The sequence below is a fragment of the Oryzias latipes genome, chromosome 20 (genome assembly GCF_002234675.1).
Source record: "Oryzias latipes chromosome 20, ASM223467v1".
Classification (NCBI taxonomy): domain Eukaryota; kingdom Metazoa; phylum Chordata; class Actinopteri; order Beloniformes; family Adrianichthyidae; genus Oryzias; species Oryzias latipes.
This window is the reverse complement of record NC_019878.2, coordinates 19924232-19948194: the sequence shown is the minus strand read 5'-3', so window position 1 is coordinate 19948194 and position 23963 is coordinate 19924232. Positions and strand designations below refer to the sequence as shown.

General features: G+C 36.3%; 1 protein-coding gene and 1 long non-coding RNA gene across 2 annotated transcripts in view; one reads left to right on the top strand and one right to left on the bottom strand.

Annotated features, from left to right (window-relative positions):
* The window catches only part of malrd1 (MAM and LDL receptor class A domain containing 1), a 47748-nt gene that overhangs the window by 13486 nt on the left and 10299 nt on the right, over nt 1-23963 (bottom strand). The window contains exons 11-23 of the mRNA XM_011488998.3: nt 22721-22808; nt 22460-22633; nt 21772-21928; nt 19383-19539; nt 19196-19306; nt 18813-19026; nt 18478-18725; nt 16493-16778; nt 9659-9904; nt 8847-9004; nt 3816-3996; nt 1919-2047; nt 1676-1837 (exon numbers count right to left, since the gene is read on the bottom strand). Of these exons, the coding sequence (XP_011487300.1) occupies nt 1676-1837; nt 1919-2047; nt 3816-3996; nt 8847-9004; nt 9659-9904; nt 16493-16778; nt 18478-18725; nt 18813-19026; nt 19196-19306; nt 19383-19539; nt 21772-21928; nt 22460-22633; nt 22721-22808 (2311 nt within the window). The remainder of the gene's footprint in view (nt 1-1675; nt 1838-1918; nt 2048-3815; nt 3997-8846; nt 9005-9658; nt 9905-16492; nt 16779-18477; nt 18726-18812; nt 19027-19195; nt 19307-19382; nt 19540-21771; nt 21929-22459; nt 22634-22720; nt 22809-23963) is intronic.
* Nucleotides 10955-15364, top strand: LOC110017260. The gene is made up of 2 exons (XR_002292609.2): nt 10955-12014; nt 15048-15364. It is a non-coding gene; the product is annotated as an uncharacterized LOC110017260 (long non-coding RNA).

Below are 23963 nucleotides of genomic sequence, written 5' to 3'. Positions count from 1 at the left end.
TATTTATCTCTTCGATCGATAAACTCAACTGGCCGACAAGAGCTGAAAGCACTGACTTAGGAGCAATTAAAGTAACATCTCACAAGAGTAATGTTTTTTACACCCTTGAAAAACTACTTTTCTCCAAAGTGTTAGGACACAGGAACGGTTAGAAATCCTACAAGAAGGATTTTGTTTTGTTTCAATCAAATTTGAATTAAATTCAAATTCAAATTAATTTTATTTCTAAAGCACCTTTCATGAAAAAAGAACAGCTCAATGTCATGTACACAAACAAACAAGAACGCAAAAACACCATCCCCACATATGCAATAAAATAATAATATAAGCCACATAATAACAGTATCATCAACAACAAACACAAATAAAAGAGAAATGATAAAGAAAAGCTAAAGAAGAGAGAGCCTAGAAGTCAGTCTCCATAATGGACATGCAGCATAAGCAAATAAGTAATTATTTTGAGCAGTGCACTGTTTGATTACACACACACACACACACACACACACGTATATATATATAAAAAAATCTCATTTACATTTGATGCTAAGCTCAGTCTGACTTGAACTGACGTTCATCAGTATGTTTTATTAACCCCCCTTTCACAACTGTTTCCCAGCTGTCAAGCTGCAACTACAAAGGCACCGCAATGAGCTGTCAGTGAGCTTAAACCTGAAGCGGTTTCTTCTTAGTTTTGAGAGATTATTGGTTGAAATCTCTATTTCTCATTTTAATTAAAAAAAAACATGAAAGGAATCTGTGCATTAAACGCCACAACCAAAGCTAATTTGCAGATTGCTGTGAAAAAACACAAATGTCCGTTGACACTTGAAAGACACAAGACATTGATTATGTTCTGCACCATACTGTAGGAATATTACTTTTTTGGAGCATACATTTGTAAAGCAATGCTCTAAGTTTGGTTTCAGTATGTAGGACACCCTGCTGTGTATTTGTTAATCTCATGAGAATCAAGTAGCCCAAAACTTGATTATAAGAAAGAATGGTGCCAAAGTAACCAGCAAAAATAATCAGATTTAATGTTTAAGTGTAAAAATAAATCCACAATTCATATATGAAAGGAAAATGACCTGAAGAAGTCTTCTAAAATTCAAAAAATCTCACCAATTTGACAACAATAAATAACGTTGGTACTATTTTTAATATCTTTATTTTTAGTCTACCATACTTTTTTTTTGTCAAATTAGCACAAAAGTTGCAATGCGCATTTTTTGAAGTCTGCAGATTTTTTTCATTCTTTAATCCTTTAGTTAATCAATTAAAACTTTACAAAACACATTTTTAATGTATATAAGGAAAAAAAACACTGGAAAATTATTATTTTTTCTTTTAATGTGAACTCTGTAAATTTGCACACTGAGGACACTAAAGGGTTTAGTGGTTTGCCCAGTGAGACACTTCTACTAATTGGTATCTTTAAGGTATTGAATCATTAGCCTTTTAGTGACTGATTACCACAAAGCAACTGGAAGGTCCCGGCAGGACAATAAAAAGGCATGACAATTTTCTGACAGATGCAGTAGCTGGCTGTTTTTCATTATTTTTCTGTTTTCACGATGCAGACTGTACTTGTTTCTTCCAAAGATGAATATACTGACAATGTCAAAAAACAAACAAACAAAAAAAACTTAAAACTTTGGATGAAACAGCAACAAACCTGCACTGTGGTCAGTCTGTGGTCCAGCTCCTGGAGTTTCCGTTCTCTGACTGATCCTCCAATCAAAATCATCATCAGCATCCTGAAAGAGCTGACACCTCTCCTCCCACTCAACCTCTTCCATGTTGAAATCACAAGCACCTGGTAAGTCATAAATGTGACCTATAGAAATAAAAATCCACATTTATCTATTAAGTACTTCATTAATATATATTTATATATATATAATTTTTTTCCCCTCACCACAGTTCATTTCATCAGATTGATCAGCGCAGTCAGGCTTGTTGTCGCACACCAGGTGAGACTCGATGCAATGGCCGCTTTGGCAGATGAAGTCTGTGACTGCAGGACAACTAATTGGTTTACCAGCCCCTATAAATATAAGCACAACATAGCTGCTTTATATGTTTTCAGTTTTTGTGTCTCCTTTTCCACCTGTAGTTCAGTGTTTATGTCTTCCTCTGTAACCGTGTTTATATTTGTGTGATTGTGAAGGAAACAGCCTCAGCAGAACAGGGACACTTTACACATGTTTAGCCCAATGCCAGGTCCTGTTTAATTTATAGCATATGTTGAGAACATGGACATGAAACATCATCTGTCAGACGGTGTCATCCTGCAGAAATGCTGTCTCTGCCTTCAGGTCTGTGAGTCTGTGAAGGGAGAGTTTTCCAGTGACAGAATCCATTTCCTACCCCGAACTATCAGATGGAAAGACCAGGAAATAATTTCACTGAAAAATCATCTTTGCCTGTGAAGATCATTACTTTGATAGAAGAAGGATTGAGGAAAGTAAGAAAGAGATGTCTGTATTTTATCCAGGTTTTTATGCTAAACCCAGGTTACAATTTTCATTTGTTTTTAAATATGCTGGAATTCACGAAGATTTAATGAATTGGTTCTTTAGAATGAAGAATTAGAATAGTCATTGGACTATTAACCCATAGTAGTTACTGCATTCAATGGTGCATTTGCCAGTCAGATTGCTTTTTTCCTATGACCTGATATTAGCATTTAACTATGAAACTTAACCTGAAGGTTTCAAAAAGGTTTTTTGATTTGCCACTACAAACATAGGAGTTATGACACATGATTTTCACATACCTTGGAATAAATTCTAGGAACTGTGTATGGCTTACCGTAATCAATGTTTAGTTGTTATTTTTTCCATCCTTTGATCTTGTCTTTGTTTTGTTTTTGGATTTACTCATTTTATTGTTGCTATAAAACTTTAACCTTAACCTTTTTGCATAAACATATGACCACATTTTCTACTTAGAATTTATTTTTTTCCACAGTTTCAGGTTTGTTAAGTAATTACTGTGTAACATAACATAATAAGTAAAATAAAAAAGCTGGGGTTTCAATAAAAAGATGGAGATCAAACATTGCCACAAAAAACTGTTTTAAACTAGATCATTAGAGCAACATTTAAAGTAGAAAAACTCTCAAAAAGGCTGTGGACTACTAAGGGTTGAACAAATTCTAAAGGTGCCAACTAGTCGTAATGCAGCAATTAAGCATAAATTCAGACGATTAGTGGATAATAAATCAATCAATCAATCAAAAAAAATTAAAATTATCAATCGCAATGGAAACTGCACACTGTTAAATCATTGTCTGTCTATTTTTGTTTCAAACCTAATAAAAACAATGTTTTTTTTTATTGCTTAGAGTGGTGACGGCTGTTGGATTAAAAACTGAATAAAATAAGAAAATAGAAAAAAGGCATCAACCTTTCAAACTTAAAGTTTAAAATGTGAATATATGCCTTTTCTGACTTTTAAACTAAAATGAAAGAAGCCACGGGGTAGATTTGCATTTTATCAGGGCAGACATAATTAATCATTTATGAACAGAGGTTCACTGAATTCTAGCCAATGATGATTCTGTCAGGTGCAAAGATTGCCCCACTCCATTTTGCATAATGCCATTTCAACACCCATCTTTTCCATTTTATTTATTATTTCAATAGTAACCGTTTGAGGATTCAGTTTTAAATGTAACTTTTTGTCACCATTCAGATACAACGAGTAAAAACAGAAGAAGCACAACACACAGCAGCAGCACCCATATGATTTCTCACTGGGGTGAAAGGTGAGAGGTCAACCTGTGTGTAATATCTCTGTATGTGACCTACTTGGAGCACAGTCAATGAACTCCAGGTCATCTAATGCAGCTCCGCCGCTTACATCCCTCGACCGGATCCCCTCAAATATCACCTCAAAGTTCCTCAGTTTCCTCAGAGGGACCTCGACATGGTTCCACTCGTTCCCCTGATGTCCCGTTTTGTTCCACACCTCCGTTAAGTCATTCTCTGTCTGCAGAGACGAGAAGCCAAAAAGGCAACCATGTGTTTTCACTTAACATACTTGGAAGTGCATTCAAAGCTGCAGCAGAAATCACTGTCAAAAAATTAGCTTTTTCACATCTTGATTCGTGTCAACAAAATGCAGCTTCAACAAACATTGATGGAAACCGAGTTCTGCTGCCGGAAAAGGTTGGTTGAATTCCACAAGAGAGGAGATCATTAAACTCTCATTAGCATAACATGCTAGTAATAAGTTCCCTGCCTGGAGACCTGCTTTACAGACTGTTCTTTTTGAGTTATGGTAATGGATATCTCTCATGCTACATATGGAACGTATTAGAAGACAAACCCCAGTGTATTCCTCTTGAGATCCACTTTGCCTTTCCCATGGCATTTTCCAGGCACTTAATCATCACTAATAAAGTTTAAAAGCAGCAAATAGCTCTGAAAGGAGCTTTGTGGACTTTTTACTCAATGAGCCAGCAGTGTCACCTGATATTTTATATCACTTCATTGTCACCACAATTATCCTGGAAGAACTGCACTAGAGATAGCCAAAGGGAAATAACAGAAATAACATTTAAATAACTATTCTAATGAAAAATGTGTTTTTAACATGATCTTGTGGCATTTTTCTGATGATGGAGGGCATTCTGTAAGAAAATTAAGCTAAAAATGACACATTTTTTAATTAAATTGTTGTCAAAAAAGGCTCATTTTAAAAATATGGCATTTGTTATGCAGAAAGAAAGCTGGGTGGGTCACATGCTCACTGCTTCGTTCCATTCTGATGTATCCACTTGAAGACAAATAGATCCATGAACATCTTAAGTTTTCCTCATTCCAGATGGAATCTGGCTCAAAACTGTGCAGCTGGATAGCTCCAATATTGCTTGCCGTTTTTGTTGGACCAGTAATGGGGCTGTAAGCCAGTGGTAGAGCATGTGAACAGAGAGCTCTCAGTAACCAGGAGAAGAAGGGGCGGGGTTGCTCTCCACCAACAGTCCTGCCCACAACTAGGAGGCGATTTTCTGATGTACTACTGCCATTCTGTTGATACTATGTTCAAGAAAACAACTTTTAAGAATTGCAATAATCATATGATCATAATCACTGAGAATGCTTTGAAAATGGATCAAAGGATGATTGAAGTGGTTCAATAAAGCAATAATTAAAAAAAAACACTACCAAGAATTGAAATCGCAAAGTGCTGTGGACTGAAACAAACTGAAAAATACAATACACTTCAAAGAGACACAGTTTCCCAATAAATTAGATAAAGGTTATTGTTTAAGTTGCTACATGCAGTACATTCTTAAGTAGTATTTTTACAATTTGAAATACATTTTAAATCTTTTAATTCCACTTCTCGAAGTGCAAAAACACCAGTCTCTCTGGCAAACTTTTAAATTAAACAGATTCATCAAAACATGAGAAAGATCAGATGGAACTTAAAAAAGACTCTTGAAAATCCTGATGGTTAATTGTGGGAAATCCTCTGGCAGCATGACAGCACCCAAACAAAGTTTAGAGTTTAAAGCATTACGCTGAGATTAATTACAGTTGAACATGATCTCATTATTTAGCAAAACCACAGTGTATAGTGTTTTTTGCGCAGTGGGCTGCACGGTGGTGCAGTGGTTGCCTGATAGCGAGGATGCCCTGGTTTGAATCCCATCTGGGACCTTTCTGTGTGGAGTTTGCATGCTCTCCTTATGCTTTTTTTTCTCCAGGCACTTTGGCTTCCTCCCCACAGTTCAAAAACATGCTTCATAGGTTAACTGGTTTTTCTAAAGAGTCCCTCAAAAATGAATAAAGGGTCTCAGATCTCGAAAGAGACACACCAGGTTAAGAAAATGCATGGATGGATAACCTGTAGGTCTTTGACTTCTCATTGTTGGTGTCACTTTTTTGTGTCATAATTGACTCCAACAAGGCGAACGTATCAACAAATATCAAAAACATCTTTGAAAAAAATCTCACTCTCAACTTGATATTACAAGACTGTTACCAGAGACTGGACTGCAGTAAAAACTATTTTTGTCTAATGTTCTGAAAACTGGAGGACAACCAATGTCACTTTACTCTGCTGCTGAAAGCCTATTAAAGTACACCCTAGGGGTGACGCAGGCGCATGCAGTCTCCTCTGCTGCAGCTCTGGCTTAAAATAATCTTGTTACTGTTAGAACACAGATTACTAGAAATCAGTGCAGCAGGATTTATCCAGAGTTTATGTAATGGAGTAAAAATTCAATCTGTAAAAGCATCCTCACATAACACTATCTGCAGATCTAAATCTTAGGCTTGTTGACTTGCAAACAGAAAATAATTTCATTTATTACCTTATAGGAAAAAAAAGCAAATTTGCAGTTAAAATAAAATGCATTTTTCATTGGACCCAAACATTTAACCACATATTGAATGTGCTGTCAAACTGAAATCCAATTTATATTCATGGATTTTTAATTTTACTGAAGTAGTAATAGTCTTACAAGCTTCTTATCAGCTGACTCTTTTTGCCTCTTTTGGAAATCTGCTTTTCTTATTTCAAACATAACTACAGTAAAGGATAACTTTGTTTTTCTGTGACAGAACTATGTTTTTGATGTGTTAAAAAAAGATCTAGTGCAGCTTTGTCACATCAAATCTGGGAAATAACAGTACAGTTAAACAGACCATGAAAAGTATACTGACATACAGTGGGGCAGTATTTAGTGAACCACCAATTATGCAACATTGTCTGATTTTTAAAGAATTTATATGTAAATTATGTTGCAAAAGAATATTTGGTCACCTATAAATAAGTAACATTTCTGGCTATCACAGACCTGTAACTTCTTCTTGTATTAATGGAACCTGTTTGAACTGGTTATGTATATAAAAGAAACCTGTCCACAACCTTAAATAGTGATAATAATAATAATAATAATAATAATAAATAATAATAATCACACTTCACACTTCATAATGACCAAGACCAAGCCAGTCTCCAGATCTCAACCCCATAGAAAACGTTTGGAGGGAGTTGACCCCCCCCCCCCCCTCCAAACATCACTGCTCTAGAGGAGATCTGCATGGAGAAATGGGCCAAAATACCAGCAACAGTCAGTTAAAACCCTGTGAAGGCTTACAGAAAATGTTTGACTGCTGTCATTGCCAACAAAGGGCATACATCAGAGTATTGAGTTGAACTTTTGTTGTTGACCAAATACTTATTTTCCATCATAATTTACCAATAAATTCTTTAAAAAAAGAGACAATAGGATTTTCTGGATTTTTTTCTTTTTTTGTCTTTTATAGTTGAGGCCATGGTGAAAATTTCAGACCTTTCTCATCTTTTTAAGTAGGAGAACTTCCATATGTTTCTGCTCCACTAATATTTTAGGCTTTCTTTCAAATTTTTTTCAAGATATGCAAGCCCAAGCCTTCTATATTTTTATTTACTAATTAATCATTTTAGACTGATATATGTGGTTTAAGATTTACATGTGTATATTTGGGCCAGATGCCTCAAATAACCGATAAATCAACTTTTTATGAATTTGTAGGAAGGTAAACATCCTCCTTTCTTCATAGATATTATCAATCCCCTTTTTGCATAATTTTTCTTTAAATTTGTATTGATTCCACCACTGCATGCATCATGCCTAAACATCATAGAAGTGTTTACAATGGTTGTAAATCTTGTGTCTTCTTAATACAGTAGTCAGGATAAACAAATATGTGACCATCAACTATTATGAAGTTGTAAAAACCAGCTTAAAACAATAATCTCTAAGTGCTAATGCCTTTGAACCTGCCAGGTCATGCACTCTTAACATAAGCCCTGTGTAGTGAGATGCTGTAACAGCACATAACAGCACTCAGTTATTGATTTTTCTCCGAATCTCATAATCGCACGCTTGGATGAAGAGCCAAGAACGATCATCTCTGAACTTGTGTTTCTGAGGGAAAATGATTTGCTGCCTTAATATAATGTTTATACACGGCTTTGGATACAAAGGGACTTTTATCAAAGTAGCTTTCTAGAATAGTGTTGTGCTAGAGTAGCTCTGTGGTATTACAAGCAGTTTTAATCTTTTTTAGAGTTTCATCCCATGTTTTCAAAGGTATTCTGGGTATAATGATGCTTTCTAATTTCCTGTTGAGGGGACAAAAAGGAAATAAAAAAGGGGAAACTGGCTTTTTTTCTCTCTCGAATGTGCTGTATATTTTTCAAAATAAAATCAGCTAAATGTTAAGACTCCAAAACCATTAGGTCACTTTCATTCAAAATCTTGCACAGAATACTAAATCATCATGTTTTGAAAATACCATCGTATCTTTCCTTTTACAACAATCAATCATGTTTCATTTTGAAAGACACTGCATTTAGTCCTGAAGTCTGACGAATAAAAAAAAACACCTTTCAAAGACTCGTTTGATCCTTTCTGACCCGTTTTCAAGTCTGTTTCCGCAGCACTCAAGGACGCAGGTAATGTCCTGCTCTACTGTGCCACACATTACCAGTAGGGATGGTTCAAAGCCTGCATGCTGACCTTTAGTGAAAATGGTTAAAGTCGAATCGTGATGTGAGAACACCTGGCTACAAGGTAGAATATAAAGGTTTTAAACTTTGCATTCAGCAACAAGCTTACATTTACTAGATGCCTAACCAATACAAATCTTTCTGACAGCTGGAAGAAGCACAGTTGCTGTGGGTGACAGGTAACTGTCGACCCTACATTTTCCTATGAATTCACCACCATAGATTCAGATTCATAGATAAAAACACTAGCTGATATGCTGAGATCCCCAGGGTTCAAGTGAACATCATAAAAATGGCAGGACATCAAATTAAAATGATTAGAGAGGTTTTACCTTGATTAGCAACCGAATGGTCCCAGAGGCCTTATGGGAAATGTAGTACCAAAAGGAGAGTTTGCAGATGGCACTAGATTCTTTCCAAACTGAGCTTCTAATGTGGGCTTTATCACCTTTGAGGCCCACTGGTGTTGCCTCCAGATAGAGGAAATGTCCTGAAAGAGGTAAATAAGAACCTTTATATGTTTATTTATTTACGGATAAAGACAATCCATCATAAGAGCATGAGAACATTGGTTTGAAAAGGAGGTAAGCACACATCCATCTTTTGATCTTTGCCATTTGTCTGAAGGAGTTAAATTTAAGAAGACATTTAAAGCTAAATGTTTTAATTCATAATATTTATTTGTTTCCTTTAAAAACTGCCTAATTTGAAATCTTAGATGATTTTGATTTTTCTAACACTTGACTACATGCATTCATTTCTTTAGTTAACTTTTGACTGCCTTTCTCTCAGAAGTCTTTTGTAAGGAAACTTACATTTGTGTGTTTGCATATGGCATTTTACCACCAACCTTGCATAATGGAATGTCATGCCTGCATCACCCAAGTTCTCAGGTGCTGCACATTCACTCGCTGTGAAAAAGCTCATTGATTTTGTCCAAACCCTGAATTAAACACTGCAGAGTGCAAACACAGCAGTTTAGCTCTTAATAGTTTTTTGTTTTTTCTGCTATTTCCTTCTGAAAATGGGAAAAATGTCGCTTCCTAATTTGTTTAATGATAATGTAGATTACAGAACATTACAGTTTAAACTGAATACAATAGTTTAAGTATTTTTCTTTGCATCAGCGTAGCAAAGGACGTACCATTTTCACTCATCAGTGTGTGATCATATGGAGGCCGTATGCTTTGGACAGATCCGGTACCCAGCGCCCAGTCGAAATTATCAGCCAGCGAGCTCTTCCAGCCACAGCGGCCGTTCTCAAAGGAGCAGGAAGTCCCACAATTCCTTTCATCTGTGCCATCTGGACAATTTTCTGTGAAGTCGCAAATCTGCTCTGAAGTGTAACACCCTTCTTTTTCGCAAACAATGTAGCCTGGAGGACAAAAGCCTGGAAATGAAAGACAATATCACTCAATTTGGGAAAATTCCATTTGTGTGATTTAATCACCAGGAGAGCTGCTTCTTTAGCAGCACTGAGGCTACTTGATCCAGTTTCTGCAAAGATATCTCAAAGGAGAGTTTGAAAGTCTATAAGACTGAGAGCACTATTGCAGACAGACTCATTACATGATGCAGTAAATGAGCCCAAAATCTCCTTTTGAAGGACGTTGACCTTTGGAACTGCTGGCATGCTTCTGCATTACCAGCAATTTACTCAAGAGAAAGATGGACCTCGGGGGCAGAAATTTGACATATGAGAGATGACACTATGAAAGATTAATTTAACATTACGGTATGTGTGGCCGGAAAAGTATTCTAATGATGTTGCTTCTATGCCAAATGTGAAGCTGAAAAGCTCCTGTGCTGTATGTTCCTGTTTTGCATAAAGTCAAAAAACAAGGACAAACAGACGATTTGGCTTTGCTGCTGCTCCTTATTGACCTACAAACTTTGAAGAACAAGAGATTTGTCATTTTCTGAACAAATTCTGATCAAAAAATAATTTAGGTTTTCTATTTCCCCAAATAAAAATGTATAAATGCAGTTTAAAACATAAAAAAAAAATTAAATTAGCTGTTGTTAGGTGACTTGGAAGTTTTTTTCTGTGCATTTTTTGGGACGAAATAACACATTACTGACCATGCACCAGAAATGGGAACTTGAAATTTAAGATTAAAATTTGAGTTGCACTTAAATCTCACAAGTAAAGACTTGAGACTTGACCATAAGAGTTAAAAGACCCTGTCCGATCATCTTTTTATTTATTTTCAAAGTGTTCCCAGTGGTCTTTTAATTAGAATTTCTTCAGAGCAGCAGGAGTTCAGTAGAAATTTGCTTCTGAGTTGTAGGCGGGATCAAAGATGGAGAGGACATTTTTTTTTTCCGTCAGCTCCTGATTCACAATGATTTGAATAAAGAAAGACTCAGAAATTCATTTTTGAGCTTATTTTTCTCCTCTGGTATCAGAAAAATGCCACAAACACCAAAAACAGAATTTTCAATGGAGTGTGTCTTTGAGACTTGTGTTTATTTTCATTTTTTAGGTCCAGGACATCGTTGACAGGTCAAAATTGCTCTTACAATGAGTTAACGCAAACTGCTGTTGTGTCTCCAAATTGCCTGTTGTGTCTCCACAGATTGTTTAAAACAGTTAAATCACAATTTGTGACAAGTTAAAAAAAATATTCATCTTAACTAAGTTTCAACACCTGAGGTAAGACTTTGATTTGTATAAAGGAAGCATCACTGCTACCCACAATGATTATACTCAATGAGCACTTAATCTTTATTTGATAAATGATCTGCATTTGAAGAAGTATTAATAACATAAAAAAATCTTAATAAACTAGGTTATGGCAACTAAAAAAAAGTTAGGTAAAGCATGATGGGGATGGGATAGTATAGGTTTGTTTCTTCCTACTCCTTTTGTAGCAATTAATCAAAGTCTACTTGACAATCATTATATTTAATGGATTAGCAATTGCTTGGAATAAACCAATTAATCAATCAAACATTAATTAGTACAATAATTAAACTTTCATGCTTCCACCAGCACTAGACTCTATTGAAAACAGCATTGTAGAACTATGCAAGAAGACACTCAAGCTAATTTTGAATCTTGTCAAACTAACGCAGATGTTTTCCCATTTTCAACAGCTCAATAGGATTGAAGCATTAACTTCAAATTGGGAATATAAAAACCCTCTGAATGCTGCATTAGGGTCTCTTTAAGAGGCTTAGGGAGACAAAGACAGTTGGGGCTGTAAACCCCTATTACTGTATCATTGGTCGCAATGCTTTGGACGGGGTGGCTCTGCTTCTTTTAGAGCTGAGCATTCCAGTGGGGTCAGTGCTTATCTTTGGGGGTGTTAGAATGGGAGTTGAAGGGTGATGAAGAAGGGTGTTCGCTGTAATTAAAAGGAAAGAAAGCAGCATAAGTCCTCCCTAATCCTTTGTTCCTCTTCAAATGCACAGGACCAGAAGCAATGCGCCCCAACAAAAGAGCATATGAAGCGAGGAAGCCACAGCTCCTGCTGCCTCACTGTTGCACCGAAAGTGTAAGTGGATTAGTTTTAATGAAAAACTCATTTCTGAAGTGCCTGGCATCCCACTTCTCTAATAACAATTGCAATCTTCTGCATCCATTACTCTGGAAATGTCAGCTAATTCATCTAACTTTCACTAAATTGCATATCTGTTTTAATACAAAGGGGACTTGTAGCATATACTGCAGTAACTACAGCAGTCCGGAATTCACAGATGCACATTTTGGTGCACAGATGCACATTTGAATCCACAGAATTAAAGGAAATTCTATCTTGCCAGTTTTTTTTTTCCTTTTTACCTTTCTGGTACTTTAATGTGAGATTCAAATAAAGATGTGAATAGTATTGTGCTGATTACGTTTTTTAGTAAAGACGGACTCCAAGGAATATTGTGTTGGAATTTGTGATGGAATTTTTCAGATCATGGAGGACATCCAGTATACAAATGAAATTTAGCTTAAGATTGCATTTCTGAATGTTTCTTTTTGGAAAAGCTTGTTACAAGGACGTAGATGCTACAGTCCTCCCTACTCTGCTCCATTCTGATGCATCCACTTGTAGACAACCAAAATCATTCATGTCTTTGTTGGCATCTGGCTCAAAACTGTGTAGCTCCAATATCGCGTACAAATCTTGTTGCACTGCTAATGTTAGGTTGGGGTTGTGAAGGGTTGTAAAGTAGTGGGAGAGAGTGTAAATAAAGGGATCATGGGTAAGTAAGGGCAGGCTTATTCTACACCAAGAGTTCAGCCCACAACTCAGGGGTGAATTTATAATGAACTCCTGCTGCTCTGCAGAAACTATGTCCTAAAAAGCAACACTTTTTTTTTTAAAAGACCACTGGAAACATTTTGAAAGTTGATCAAAAGATTATTGGAATGGCAACTTTATAACAGCCTGTGAAGAACTTTATAAAACTGTTTTCAAATTTTTTTAAATTGTCTTTCTTTTCTTTTTTGCTAGATTATTATTGGTAGATTAAAATCATTTGAACACAAATATTGATAAAAAAAATATCAATGGTAATGTTAGTCTAGTTTAAAAGTGGACTTATAGATAATCAGCATGAAATTAAAATATTGTTATAACTCTTCACCAATGCTTAGCCCCATCATGTGATTTTGTATGGATGGAAGCTGTGGAAGAACGAGCCCCTCAGGGGCAGCAGTATATAATTACATTTCCCGCTGTCTCTGCTCTCATCAGTGTTACTGTTCTTCTGCAGCCTGCAGCTGCCATGATGCTGAAAGAACAGATTTTATCCTTCTCACTTTCCTGGGCCTTTAATGGCAGCATGATCCACACTTTACTGCAAGACTTAACCTTCAAGTCATGTTTCATATCCCTCTGGTCCCTTGGGGCATTTACTCTGCCTATACTAAAGCATCTCACCTAAGAAATGTGTCCCTTTTTTAATATTTAGAAAAACTTATATTCATGTTTCATTTCACTTGTAGTCAAACATATATAAACATACTGCATATTATCACAGGTAGAAAATAGTGGACCAGAACAAGAATTTGTCTAATTTATAGCAATTTTTTTACAAATACTTCTCCTGGAAGTATTTTTTTGCAACACGCCTAAACGTTACTCTTGAAGGGGAAAAATACTTGTTTTTGTTGGTCACTGATTTTTAACCTTAATCATCATCACTCGAAATATCTCCTCAACATCAGTGCATACATTCAGCTGAGCAAAGACTAATGGGATAAGCTGTCGGTCAGACACTTCTGGTAATTAACTGCAGCGAGGAATCATCATTAGCATGCATTACTGCATGAGATATGACACAAGACTGTTTCTACTGTAACGGGGGAATAATTAGTATTCCCGCAGGATTTTTTTTCAGAGGAGGCGAGCCAATTGCTTTGAATGCTGATGCAACACAGACAAATGCAGACAGACAGTCAACAAGGGAAAAGCAGCAATATGAAAGTGTGCACGTCACATTAAAAGGCCCTCAACTTTCACCAGTTTTTGTTTTTCTTGAGTAAATGCTAAAACAGTGTGTGGGGTATCTTGATGCAAAGTGCATAACCATGACATTTTGGTTGTGCACATACAGCAAATTTGCTGAGATGTTGCTTAATTATTGTATTAATAAAACTTTAATACAATAGTTTGGGAGCTATCCATTTCACCTTCAAAATGTCAGCAAAGCAATTTATTCTCTAATTTATTTTGCAGAGCAAATTATCCTGATGAAAGTAATCAAAACAACAGTTACTGACTTAGAGACAATTTTTTATAAATCTAGAAAATTGAGTTTGGCACTTCCAGCTCCACAGCAAAGTCATCCACTAAGTTTTAAATAAAAGATAGAAGTTTAATTAAAAAACTGTCCTAAGAATGATGCAGGTTTTTTTTAAAGTAAGATCTATGCTAAATTAATTTAAGTAAATCTAAGTAAAGACTATATTGGAGGCTATTAAACAGCTGGGTTGTTCAAAATTAATGATAAAAGCTAAGATGCTGCTGTTTCATTGCTAATATTTTTTATGTTTCCTTTTATCTATGTGACTCACTGTCTGTCTGACTATGAGGTTAAGCTCTAAGATTTACTCTGAAGCTGTCAAAGGTCGCTGCCGTTATCTGGCAACATTAAACACACCCAATCGCTCTCTTGATTTTATAGAGCCATAGAAACTGTGCACTATCTTGTCGGTAAACATTTTTCACCCTTCATCTTTCAGAAAACACAGATGGTTCGTCTCCATTAGGAGTCTCAATAAATCAAGCTGTAAAGGGTGCAAAACCATTCATGCACAGGTGTATTTCCTGCTGCAACATTAATAGAAATGTATTTGTGCTGCTTGATTTCGACAGTGACGGTTAAGGCATTCTATTGGTTTTATTTTTATACTTCATAAAGTATTTATTAATTTTTGGTTTTTGTTTTGTTTCTACTCCAAATGGAAACCTAATGTAAATTATCTACCAATTCCACTTCTTGATCCACTGAAAAATGTCAAGTTTTGCTTGCTTGGCTGTATTTTATTTATTTCTTTTTTTTTCTATTTTGTTATTTGGGTTTCTGTGCAGGCTGACTGTGGTTTCGCCCCTTCACCAGTGCGTCCGTCTTGGAGCGGTCACCGCTGCCTCCACTTTGCTAATCAGCCACACAACATTTAACATTTAAGAACTCCCCTCCAGCCTTTAGTATCGGCTCATTTTGTGTTCTAGCTATGCTCTCCTTGCCTTTACTTTTTTTTAATACACCTTTTGTTACATCTTGGTTTGTGGTTCTTCCCTGCACCTGCTTGCCAAAGCGTGACAGAAAATCTATCTATTTTCATTTTGTTGTGAACCCAGAAAGTTAAAAACACAAGGATTTACCTGAAATCCAACAGGATCCTAAATAAAAACTCCTAATCCCTGACATGACTGCACCTTAAAATGTTTTTTTTTATGTCAAAGATTCATGGAACCAGTTTTATCTCAAACAAAGCTTTAAATACTTATTAAAAAATAAAGAAAAGTTCAGTTCAAAATTGAGTTATTTATTGAAATTATTATTGCATAAATGTAGAGGGGACCCACAATACGAAATGTTTACAAATGAACTAAGTCATGCAACCCTGTTTGCTCCAGCCATGAAGCCAAATGTCTGCATCTCACAAAGAGAAAACATGTTTGGCTAAAACCAAACGAAACCAGAAATTACCATTTTTATTGTCCAGTATGAAAATCGAGTGTGAACTGTTCGTCCACTGTATGGGAACTGTTATCAGGGCTTCCTGTTCTTGTCAGCCTGCTCAGCATTATGAGGGAGTGTGCTTGAGTTACCATGGCAACGCTGCACAGTATTCCTAGACTCCCAAGTCACCTTTCTGCTGAGTTTCATCTGATTTTCATAAATTTATAGTCTTTTTTGTCTTTAGACTGCAAGGAATGCTCTCTTTCAACATTGTGATGTGTTTGTTGTTTTTATTTAAATTAACAGATTTTTAGCATTTTCAAGTTTGCGCAACTAATTTAGGCCTCAAAGTTTCTGTATAATTGTGTTTACATGTAAAAACTTCCTGTTTTAATTTTTTTTGTTTCGTTTTCAGTTGTGAATTTTTTCTTTAAACTTTTGAATGCAAATAATGACAGTTTCTCTTCTAAAAAAAGTCTAAAAAGTTTAAAAATTGAACAACTTTTCATAGCATTTGTTTTGAATTCTACTATAAACATTAAAAAAAGAACATTTTATGATTAAAAAATCTAATTAATGTTTGTTTTACAAAATAATCATTTTCTTTGCTGCATTATATTCATTAGAACTGATTATCATCCCTTATAGGTGCTCGTGTTATGGATAAAAATGGAAAATATTAGCATTTAGAAAATCAGTTTACAAAGTAAAACCCTAATTAATATAATGAAGTCTTAAAATCTAGTTTTTAGGGTAAAAAATTAAATGAAAAAGCATAGTTTCATCACATGAGATGCATAAACTTTATCCTTTTAGATTGACGTGAACAAAGCAGAAGTGAAGTGAGTACCTGGTGGAGGTGCAGATGTGCTTTCCACGGAGACCTCAGGGCCCAAAAGGCATCCAGGAGAGAAGGTGATATCGTCCAGGCAGATGTCGCCCTTTTCACTGCGACCTACCTTGCCCTCAAACACCACCTGGAAATCTCTGTGATGGCTAAGTGGGATCTCCCTCATCTGCCAGTAGTTCCCCTGATCTCCTGTCAACTCCAGCAGGAGATCCAGATGTCCATCAAATTTGATGAACACGCTCAGCGTTCCGATGCCATCTCCAGACATATGAACAAAGAAGCGCATCTGAACAAAAAAGATAAATCATTTTGTAAGTGTTTTAAAAAAATATGTGTTTATTTGAATCATACAAATACTATTTTTTTCTGCCATGGTTTGCTTATTGCCGGATTACAATTTCTCATTACAGATTTTAGAGGAAAACGTAAAAGTAATTTATCTTTCATCCACTCAGTCGGTCATAGAATTGATTGATTCTTCAGTCATCTCCTCTTCCATTTTAATTGACTGACGGATCAGGTTAGAGGGAAAACTGACAGACATTATTCAGCAGGACACACAATATTAGTGCACATGGTTTCTAGCGGCTTTGTTTTATATAAAAGTTTTTTCTGTAGGTACAAGCCAGAAAATGTGTCAGACATTCATTAAAATCTCTCCTAAAGGTGGAATAAATCCCCCCTCCTAAAAAAAAATCCTATTACTCTCATGTAATCAGCAGTTGGTTAGTTTGGCTTCATGGAAAGTCAGGAAAGAGGCTGATTAAAATGTTAGATAATGCTTACATAATATCCCAGCATGCACCTCCGATTGAAATAGTGAAACTACATTTGTGTGAGATTTAACGTAAATAATTTTCCTTCTTAGTTCAGCGTTGCTGCTAAAATAAGTAAACAAATTCATGAGTCAGTGTAAAGTATTACTTTAATTTCTGTTCAACTAAATAATTCAAATTAAACAAAAATGTCATTATTACATATACAATCATTTTTTTTATTGTATCCTTAACCATAGTTTGGATTAAATATTAAATAGTTGAGAGTCAGCAGAACACCTTAACTTTTCCCCCTTTAGGACTATTAAAAGGCGCACGTTTGCTCTAAAAAACACACAAAATTACTACAGGTGTATTTAAAATATTAACACAACTCAGTTTTATGTGCTTTTTAATTTATTGTTTAAAACCAGCAATAACATTTTATTTCTGAGTCTGTGTAGTAGGTTATATCCTATATTGTCATTTAAATCCTTATAGCTATTGCTTATTAGACATTTAACTTAGGCAGTCTGGAGACAGAAGATTTTGTTCAGGAAAATGTTCAGGACATTTTGAAATTATGAAGGGGCAACCTCAAAGACTAAAAAACGCTGGACATCCCTGTGATGCTGAAAGAAAATCATGTCCATTTCCCCCCCCAAAAAAACCACATTTTTTAATGTCTTTCTGGAGCCAAAAGTACATGACTGCGACTGCTCGGCTTTCAGGCTGAGACTTATTTTGTTTTTCCACCAGCACCACCTCTGTTCTGTGAGATCTGACTTGTATAATAATCTTGGAGTTACAGAATTTGAGAAGAAAGTAGACATACAGCAGCTGCCTCACATTTAAATTAATTTCTGAGTTTAAATAAAAAATCATGAAAACTGACAGCAAACAACAAAAAGCATAATGGTAATATTTGTGAAATGCATGTGCACCGATTAGGAAGTGAAGTTCCTACTGACTGCAGTGCAATAAAAGTCAAACTGAAAATAGTGTTGCATATTTCAGATCTAACTCACATTCTTGGGTTGGCATGTTCTGTTAGTGGCTTCAGTTGTTTTAATACAGTTTTCTGTGCTGAATTTTAAGCAAGTTTTGCATTTAAATAATATTTGATGGTTTGTTTGGTTTTCAAATGTGCCATTTAAAAAAAGTCAAAAGTTTTTTGTGACTGCATCAAAACATCCTTTCGTCTCTGAGCCTCTTTGGTGTTACTCTGACCTTGCAACTGGAGCTCCTGCTGCTCAATAAGGGTCCGATTATTCGGGCGGTGTCGCTGATTGCTTGTGGAAAAGAGCTCTCCAGGTAGAGGTAGTGTCCAGACGGGTCTCTGAGGGTGTGGTCATTGGATGGCCCGGTTCCAACTGTTGGGGTACTGCCCGCCTTTATCAGCCAGTCAAAGTCATCCTCCTGGCACTGGCGCCAGGAACAGAGGTCAAATTCAAAGTTGCAGCGTCCACTGAAACCCTCTGAAAGGTTGCAGCACAAAAACCATCAGTCAAAGCTATTCGATTGTAATCAGCTTTAGTCAGGACTCATGAGTGAGAGGGTCTCACTGCATATGTAGGGGTTCTCATCTGAATTATCCCCACAGTGGTTGATGAAGTCACACAAGTTGTCCTGAGGGATACAGTGGCCATTCGCACAGGCGTACTGCTCTGATGAGCATGGCTGGTTTGAGGGAAGAGGAGGAGAGCAATTGTGGAAGCTAATGTCATCTATGACCACATCACCCATGTAGCTGATTCCTCGCTTTGCTCGGAATATCACCTGAAGAGAAGCAACAAATGTGATCAGCCGTCTGTTTCCTAAGACCAAACAAATTGGTAAACATAGTGGGGGAAAAACAAGATGGACAATGAATAGCTGATCAGAAATTGATCTAAAAAATTGAACAGCTTTTTCGTGGCGTTAGTAATTATTTTTAAAACAGACAAACCTGAAAGTTGTTTTGTAACCCCAAAAACACCACCCCCTGTTTCCATTTGTTGCCTTGGTTACCAGTCTGATACCAGACCAAATTTGAGATGTTTCTGTGCCTCAGTAGAACCTGAATATAACAGAGAATCATTCATTGTTGGGATTTGTGTCCAAAGAAGCACCAGGTAAGAGCATCTTGCTCATACCTGAAGGGAACCCACTGTGAACCCGCTCATGTGGTACCAGAAGATCAAGGCGCACAGTGGCCCTGTGGCAGAGATGATCGGCGTCTGGAGGTCGGTGCTTTGACCATACGCACCATTGGAACTGTCTGCATACATATACCAACCCTCAGAGCTGTTTCTATTGGTGAAAAAGACAGAAAAATAAAATGTTATTTGCTTTGATTACTCAGCTCTAAACTGAGCCAAAAGAAAAATGGCATGGTAATTGAGTCATTAGCTTTCTTTCATTTCCTTTTCTAACAGATTTAAAGATGTGAAGTGTTTTTGCTTACTATCTACCAGAAACAAGATTTGGAATGACATTCCTTTTGTGAGGAAACTTTAAAGCAACAGAAATGGGTTTAAAAAGCAGCTTTCAACCCATTTAGACTAAAGCAAATTGTTTTATTTTTTTATTATTACAATTTAAATTTCAGGAGGAGTTTATCCAAATTATCTCTGTTTGAATCTAATGAACACAGCTTAGCTTCTAATTGCTAGTTTTACTACTGAACAGAACAATAAATAAGCAAATATATACACATTTGCTTTAATTTCTACTTTCATCAAATGTCTACTTTTTTTGTGTTTGTTTGGTATTTTGGCCATATTGAATCCAGTCTTAACATTTCACAGGGATCTGGATCTTAGACACAGGAAACACCTTATAATCAAATAAGCCTCATGGACAGAGGGGGAAAACACCACAACAAAAGTTAAAGACTCCTTTAAAGACAAAGGGAACTAAGAGGCACAAGAACATCTACAACTTCCTGAGAAAACCTGTTGATGCCTTAACCATGCAGATAACTTCTGTACATGAAACATAAATATGTTTCATTTGAATGTTTCATGCTAACAATAGAAATTGTTATCAGTTTGATTGGGCAAATTATTACAAACAAGCATTGAAGGGTTTGTAAAAGGAGTGGCTTAATTTTAGTTAAAAAAAATAAAAGTTCTCCACTGTACACAACTGTGAATTAATCCTTCAACATTAGAGCTTCCGCTGCAGTGTTTAGATTCTTTTGACTACCATAACTCTTGAACCATTTACGCAATTGACGTCATTTCAGCTGATTCTGAAGCAGCAAGAGCGACATTGCGCTGATTTGCAACACTTTACAGTAGTGAAGTGTTTATGAAATCAATGTAGCCTAAATCGGCTGATTCTGACACAGAGAAAAAAAAAACGGTTTGAGCAACATTTTCCGTTAGTAGGTGGCTAAAAGTGTTAATGTAAAGTTTGGCATATCGGTGCAAAGACGATGTGAAAAGCCGCTTCTCAGCACATCAGAATGCTCTTATTCATGTTGTTCGCATAAACGGTCAAAAAGTTACGGCAGGACAAGAAGGTTGTGTTATTTAGATCTTGTATACGATTAGGGAGTTAAACTAGAGTAAACTAGAGTGATGCTTGCAACATTTGTATAAGTTATAATAGCCTGACTATATCTTGTGTAATTTAATACATTTATCATTTGCATTCTATAAGCCAAAACATTTATGTTCATAAACAGGAAAAGCTAGACGTGTGCATACATTTTAATGGGACAAGTTTGAGAATTATCAGATGTAGTGAGAGGAACTTATCCCTGATTTTCTGCTGTATATCCTCTTTTAGGGAGATGTTTATATATAAATTGGATAATAATAGTACTGCTCATTCCTCTACATTTTTTCTGCACTAACTTTTTAACATTAAGCTGATTGATTGATCCAATGTTTAAATATTAGGATAAAAAGAAATTAAAGTATGAAGATGGACTTGGAAGATGTGCCTTCTGAAGGCAAGAAATAATCATTTTTACCTTTATGCTGTGCCTAATAGATATCAGCATACCCAACAGTAACTACCTTAATAGTTTTCTTTCTCCTCAAGCTTCTCTGACTGTTTGTGTCTCTATTTTTTTAAACTCCAATTAAAGATCTGGCTCCTATGGGGTTCAACTAGACGGACAAATCCCCCTTCGATTTCACTGCTCTGTACAAATAAGCTGCTGTGCGAATGAGACGAAGAAGCTCCAGGCATATAATGGAGAGAGAAGAAGATAATGTCTGCAATTTTACACGAGGGAAGAAATTACTTAAATTGCAGTCATCACAGGCTGCAGCTATTGTCTGCTCCATTAAAAGAAGCCAAGATCTGACAGTCAGATCAGTGTGAGGATGGCTTACGCCATTCTGGAAAATGTTAAAGTTTTGTCTAAAACAATAAAGACAGGATGTTTACATAACTGTTTTCCCTCAGAATCCCTTCTTTTTTTTTAATCTTACAACATTGGGATTTTTGTTCATTACAGCTGATTATGAGCTGATGACTAAAATGTTTGGAGGTCAACCTTTTCTATTAGTCAGTGCATGCACTCACAGGGTGTGGTCAATGGCTGGACGGTGGTTCTCCTCTCCATTATGGATGCTTTTCCCTTGGTTAGCTGCCCAGTGAAAGGCGTGGTTTAAGATTAAAGCATAGGTGATCATTTTCCAACCACATGTGTTTCCATCTTCAAAATCACACCTTTCATTCACTGAGGAAACAAGACACAGAATAAATACAAAAGACGACATGATAGTAAGAAAAAAAACCTTTAACAGACACTCTAAATCACATGTGTCAAACTCAAGGCCCGGGGGCCAAATGTGGCCCTCCATGTCATTTTATGTGGCCCGCAAGAGCATAAAAGTTTTTAATTTCTTAGAATTGAAAATAAAAATTGGTGTATTTATTCATATCTTGGGGGAATCAGACTTGAAATATGGGATTGGCCAACTATACATTAGGACTTAAACACTGTCAATATAGCCTAACCTGACAGAATCAAAAGTAAAAGGATTTATGTTAGAGTAACAAGCAAACATATGTTTTCTATGCTACAGTAATTATAACTTTAAAAAGTTATAGTAAATAAATAATGAGTTATTTAACATTAAGGAGTAGTTACATTTGTTTTTCATTACATTTAGTTACAGGTATAAGTTATATCTGTCTGAGGACAGCCGCTATGCTGATGTGGCCCCCGGTGCAAATCAGTTTGACACCCCTGCTCTAAATGTTTTACCACAGTTGGTTTCATCTGACCCATCGGAGCAATCGTGTTTGAAGTCACAAACTTGACTCAGAGGAACACACTCCCTATAGATGCCACACACAAACTCCCCTTCGGAGCAGCTGTGGGGCAGAACAGTCGGGGCAGGAGTAGTCACAGCTGGGATGATCTCGGAGGGCAGTTTTCCTAACAGGAAAGTGGGAGAATGCTGTAAATTAATTGAATTAGGGCGGTTAAAACTAAATATTCAAGTATGTTGATTAAATTGTTTACCATCATAGGGTTCACAGTCGAGGAAGGAAAGGTCATCAATGGCAATGTCTCCATTAAAATCATCTCCAACTGTTCCTACTATCAAAATCTGAAAATAGGAAAATAATTATAATTAATTTTTGTGGCTATTTACATGCGCAGTACTTATTTTCTGCCTGTCTTGTTCGTCCACTGCTAAAAGAGATCATGTTTTCTTAAAATAATGAATTCTTAAAGTCACTGTTGTTTTTTATAGCATTTTTTGGAAAAATGCTAAATAGTTTAAACATTTTTACAACATTATAGATATCAATATATATACAAGCGGCTGAAATGAGCTTCCTCCGTAGGGTGGCTGGGCGCTCCCTTAGAGATAGGGTGAGAAGCTCGGTCACCCGCGGAGAGCTCGGAGTAGAACCGCTTCTCCTCCACATCGAAAGGAGCCAGCTGAGGTGGCTCGGGCATCTAGCCCGGATGCCCCCTGGACGCCTCCCTGGAGAGGTGTTCCGGGCATGTCCCACTGGGCGGAGGCCCGGGGAAGACCCAGGACACGCTGGAGAGACTACGTCTCTCGGCTGGCCTGGGAACGCCTCGGGGTCCCCGCAGAGGAGCTGGAGAAAGTGGCTGGGGCGAGGGAAGTCTGGGCATCTCTGCTCAGTCTGCTGCCCCCGCGACCCAGTCCTCCGGATAAGCGGAGGAAGATGGATGGATGGATGGATGGATATAGATATCAATCATTATTGACAATGGTCAAAATGATAGTGTGCTGTGATGATGACACTGATTTCAAATGGAATTCTACCTGTGTATTCAAATGACAATACAACACTATGAAGAATAATGCACTAAAAAGCTATTTATAATATGGAATTAAATAAAACTTTGCAAAACTTTGCATTTATTTCTGAAATTATTGTTGAATTTGACTGTATTCATATTAGACTCAATATTCAAAGGGTTCTTTTATATTCTTTTTTATTCTTTTTATTAATATTATTCTTTTGTACTTTAATCATAACGTATTACTGATCTTTAAAAAGTTGTATTACTATATAAAGTTTTTATATCAAATCAAAAATCAAATTTCCATTGAAATTTTTTTTTTATTTTGGTATTAAAAATCAGTAACAAAATCATCAATTCCTACACATAAACGAAAAAATAGCAGATTTTTGCCTGATAAAAGTTTTCTTTTATTAAAAATTGATTACTGCCTTTGATCAATCAATTATAGTTTTAAAGCCTTGCTCTGACTAACTTGCCA